Source organism: Macrobrachium rosenbergii, chromosome 8 (genome assembly GCF_040412425.1).
Source record: "Macrobrachium rosenbergii isolate ZJJX-2024 chromosome 8, ASM4041242v1, whole genome shotgun sequence".
NCBI classification, from domain to species: domain Eukaryota; kingdom Metazoa; phylum Arthropoda; class Malacostraca; order Decapoda; family Palaemonidae; genus Macrobrachium; species Macrobrachium rosenbergii.
Window position 1 is genome coordinate 46,038,598 of NC_089748.1, and position 4,423 is coordinate 46,043,020.

General features: G+C 42.5%; 1 protein-coding gene across 1 annotated transcript in view; it reads right to left on the reverse strand.

The window, feature by feature from the left end:
• The window catches only part of LOC136841132 (glutamate receptor 1-like), a 13,179-nt gene extending 9,156 nt beyond the window's left edge, over nucleotides 1-4,023 (reverse strand). The window contains exon 1 of the mRNA XM_067108178.1: nucleotides 3,789-4,023. Within this exon, the coding sequence (XP_066964279.1) occupies nucleotides 3,789-4,023 (235 nt within the window). The remainder of the gene's footprint in view (nucleotides 1-3,788) is intronic.
• Between the last annotated feature and the right edge of the window lie 400 nt (nucleotides 4,024-4,423).

The window sequence follows — 4,423 nt, forward strand, 5'->3', positions numbered from 1 at the left end:
CATTATTCTTTAACGGCAAAAAGCACCGGCTGTTAAGAGAAAGGCGTGTCTGGAAGTCCATTACTCTCACTTTTTCCGGTCACATTCAGACTGAATCCACAGCGCTGAGGACATCGCCCTCATATCTCCGAGGTTCATCCCCTTCAGCTCCCCTGTCAAGTCACTGTAGAACAGAGGCCTGTCGACAGTCTACGCGTATACCTGCACGACCTTGATGCTCATGTCGTCGAAGCGGTCGACGAAGGAGCCGTTCCAGGTGCTGAAGTCTCGCGGGTTCCAGGCACGCGAGGTCCACCAAGTGGGTCAGCTGCAATAACGGCCTGGCCCCACCCCGGAACAGGGGCCTGCTCTGAGTCTGGCTTCCTGGGGTGTAGGGGCAGAGAGAGGGCAGCCGAAGGCGTCCTGAAAACAAAGGCGTCTGGGAGGTTCATCTTCCTGCGGGTGGACGAGAGGTGGATGCAGGGACGACGGCTGAGGTGTTCCAGTTTTCAGGTGGCTCTGCAAGCGAGGACTCGTCTTCTGACGCGACTTGCCAGCACGATGACACCTGGAAAAAATCATAAATAAACACTGGAACATTTCTTGATCTCACATTGTTAGGTAAACTTTTCTAAAGTGAAAGCTGGACAAAATAAGTCATCACTGTATGTTCATTGCGGCTTCACTACTTTGTCCGTAAAATTAATGGCATAGAATTTGAGCTTGTCATTTCCCAGATTCTGACATTTCTTCTTCACTATCCAACTTTTCGGCCCTCAATATTCGAGAAGACTTCTAGAGTGTTCATTGAAAAAAATTATCAGCGTCCAACAGAAACAAGGTTCCCCACCTATATGCATTACCTATATATCAGCTCATCAAATCAATAGTTCACTTTACATGACCCTGGTTCATACGATAATTCTCAGCATTTCAATGATTTCCTGACAAAATATTCATTCTGACAACGCGATCTCCCGGCGGTTAATTTATCAGCAACTGGGTGATTTTTGCGGTTCATTTATCAGCGATTGGGTGATTTTTGCAGTAGATTTATGAGCAATTGGGTGATTTTTGCAGTTAATTTATGAGCATTTGGGTGATTTCTGAGGTTAATTTATCACAACTGGGTGATTTCTGAGGTTAATTTACCACAATTGGGTGACTTATATTGTTAATTTATCAGCAAATGGGTATTTTTGTGGCTAATTTATCAGCGCCTGGGTGATTTATGTGGTTAATTTATCAGCATTGGGTGATTTCTCTGGTTAATTTATCCACAATTTGGTATTTCTGTGATTAATTTATCAGCAATTGGGTACTTTTGTGGTTATCAGCAACTAAGTGGTTAATTTATCAGCATTGGGTGATTTCTGTGGTTAATTTATCCACAATTAGGTATTTTGTGATTAATTTATCAACAATTGGGTATTATTGTGGTTAATTTATCAGCGGTTGGGTGATTTAAGTGGTTAGTTTATCAGAAACTGGGTGATTTTTGTAGTTATCAACAACTGGGTGATTTTTATTTTATCAGAAATTCGGTGATTGGTGATTTTTGTGTTTACCAGCAATTTGGTGATTTTTGTGGTTAACTGAACAGTAACTGGGTGATTTTTGTGCTTATTTATCAGCAATTGGGTGATTTTTGTGGTTAACTGAACGGCAACTGGGTGATTTTTGTTCTTAATTTATCAACAATTGGGTGATTTTTGTGGTTATCAGCAATTGAGAGATTCTGTTGTTAATTTATCAGCAATTGGGTGATTTTGCAGTCAGTCATCAGCAACTGGGTGATTTTTGGTGGTTAATTTATTAGCAACTGGGTGATTTTTGTGGTTTAATTTTTCAGCAATTGGGTGATTTTATGGTCATCAGCAATTGGGTGATTTTTGTGGCTAATTTATCAGCAAATGGGTGATTTTTGTGGTTAATATATCAGCAATTGGGCGATTTTTGTGGTTAATTTATCAGCAATTGGGTGATTTTGTGGTCATCAGCAATTGGGTGATTTTTGTGGTTATGAACAACTGGATAATATTTTTGGTTAATTTATCAGCAACTGGGTCACTTTTGTGGTTATCAGCAATTGGGTGATTTTTGTGGTTGATCAAAGATGGGTGAATTTTTTTATTGTCACTGTCAGCTACTGGGTGGTTTAAATGACAATTGCTATTACTTAAAAGGATTTTACACTTTTTTCATTATGATTTTCGTTACTGCTCTTGAACTGTATTGCAATCGTTTCGTAGTACATCTTGATGTAATGTCCCCCCCTCAAGTGTGTGTGTTTGTGTGTGTGTATATATATATATAGGCCTATGTATATATACATTATATATATATATATATATATATATATATATATATATATATATATTCATGCGAATAAAACTTACAAAAATAATAAATGGAAGAGGGAAATGTGCGTATTTTTCGGCAGAAACTGAAGCATGAGAATCTTAAAAAAAGGAAAGACTCCCATGACATGAAGATTCCCGAAAGAGGTTTATTGACTTGTTACTTGGCGGCTTATCCAGGTCCCGCACCACTTCCAAAGCCCTCGCAGGACCTCCATTGCCAAATTAATAGTTTATTCATCAAATGTATTTGCTCACACTGCATATTCCCCATTCACTGTCTGATATTCCATATCATAGCATTGATTAAACAAAGTAGTTTTAAGCTTCTTTTTGAAAGACTTCAAATCCTCAGCCTGCCTCAGCTCAAGAGGAAGCTTGATATATAATCTAACGACTCTGGAGCCAGTTCTTCGTTGGGAGAATCGGTAGAGCTGTGGACTAGCACTCTTTAGGCCCGAGTTCGAGTCTCCGGCCGGCTGATGAAGAGTTAGAGGAATTTTATTTCTGGTGATAGGAAATTCATTTTCTCGCTATAATGCCAGTTAGATTCCACAATAAACTGTGGGGGTCCCGTTGCTGGTACCACCTGGTTCTTAGTCACGTAAAATAAGTCTAATCCTTCGAGCCAGCCTAGGAGAGCCGTTGATAAGCTCAGTGGTCTGGTAAAACTAAGGTATACTGAACTTTTTTTTGACTCTGGAGCCGCAGACTGAGGAAAAACGCGGCTCCACCAACTTCAAACCATCTGTAACTAGTCTCGTATCAGGTCGATTTACTGGTCATATAGTCTGTAACAGGTCCCTATAAATATCGAGGGGAGCCGGTCTTAACAGCCTGATGGGTCAATACACAAAACCTGAATATTATTCTGGCCTTCACCCGCAGCCAGTACAAATTAATGAAGGCAGGGGTAATCCCGTCCCGCGAAGTACATGATTTTTAGCAGATCGGCGTTCGGCAACCTCAAACATTATAACTGCAACCTCATGGCTTGTTCTAACATAAAAAACAATAACGAACTTTACTACAGTATAGTCTTTTTGACAATATCATCAGCATTTTCCTTGGCGAAGCAAGCCAACTGAAAGCATGACACGGTTTTGAATATTTTATATCTTAAGTGTCAAGTGTTCAGCCCTGCTTGATTTTACTAAAGCTTTTTGTAAGCGATCTTAGCAAGGGCACCGATTATTTACCTGCATCTTCTGGGTACAGAGTGTACTGTACCTGTGATTAGTCACCAAGGTCTTAATGACGGTACTTGATGTCTTCGGTGTTTTTAAATGCAGAATATGCTGGATTACATATGTAAGGTAATTACAGTCTACGTAATAATCTCCAGAGTTTTGGGAAATAGAGCTGGGGCCATTCTTGAAAGACTTAGGCTGAAGGTGCTCTAGTGTCACTTGCAAGTCTTTTGGGGCAGAGCAGTAATAATAGACCTACCGACTTCCAGAGGACCGCTTTCCAGTAACCCGCCCTCTCCGTCCCCAGTGCCGTTGGAAATCGCCACTTTTCCTCCTCCGTCAGGTGACGCCGGCGGAAGGCGCAGAAGTGTGATGGGCCTGTCGATGTGTCCTAAGTTCCTAGGGTCTTGGCCCTCCGGCAGGACAAGGGCAACGCTCTTCTCCCTCAAAGGGCCTGTCACCAATTCACCAACGATTTGGGGAACGAAGGACATGACCCGTTCTTCGTACGAGGAGGCGTCTGAGGTTCCCTGGTAAGGCCAGAGTGCATCCCATCCGGAGAACAAGAATGAGGCCAGTTGAGGAGATTCATGGCGGCAGGGCAATTACTCCTCCAGCCAAACAGCGAGCCTTTGGAACCAGGTGCCTCATGTCCCACAGAGACAAGGAGAACAGGACCCAGACCAGATAGCTGGTTCAACAGCGCTTGAAATTGGCGGTGCTCTGGCCCACCTGGCGGGTCATAGGCACGAGCGACAGAGAACAGGTGCGCTCGGTGTGGGACAATTATCCTCCGCTGGAAACTGCCCAATCAATTTGCTCCGTTTCTCGACTTCTGATTGGCTGATAGCAATGAGGCTCTTGGCGCTACTGACTCCATATTTACTGTTTTTG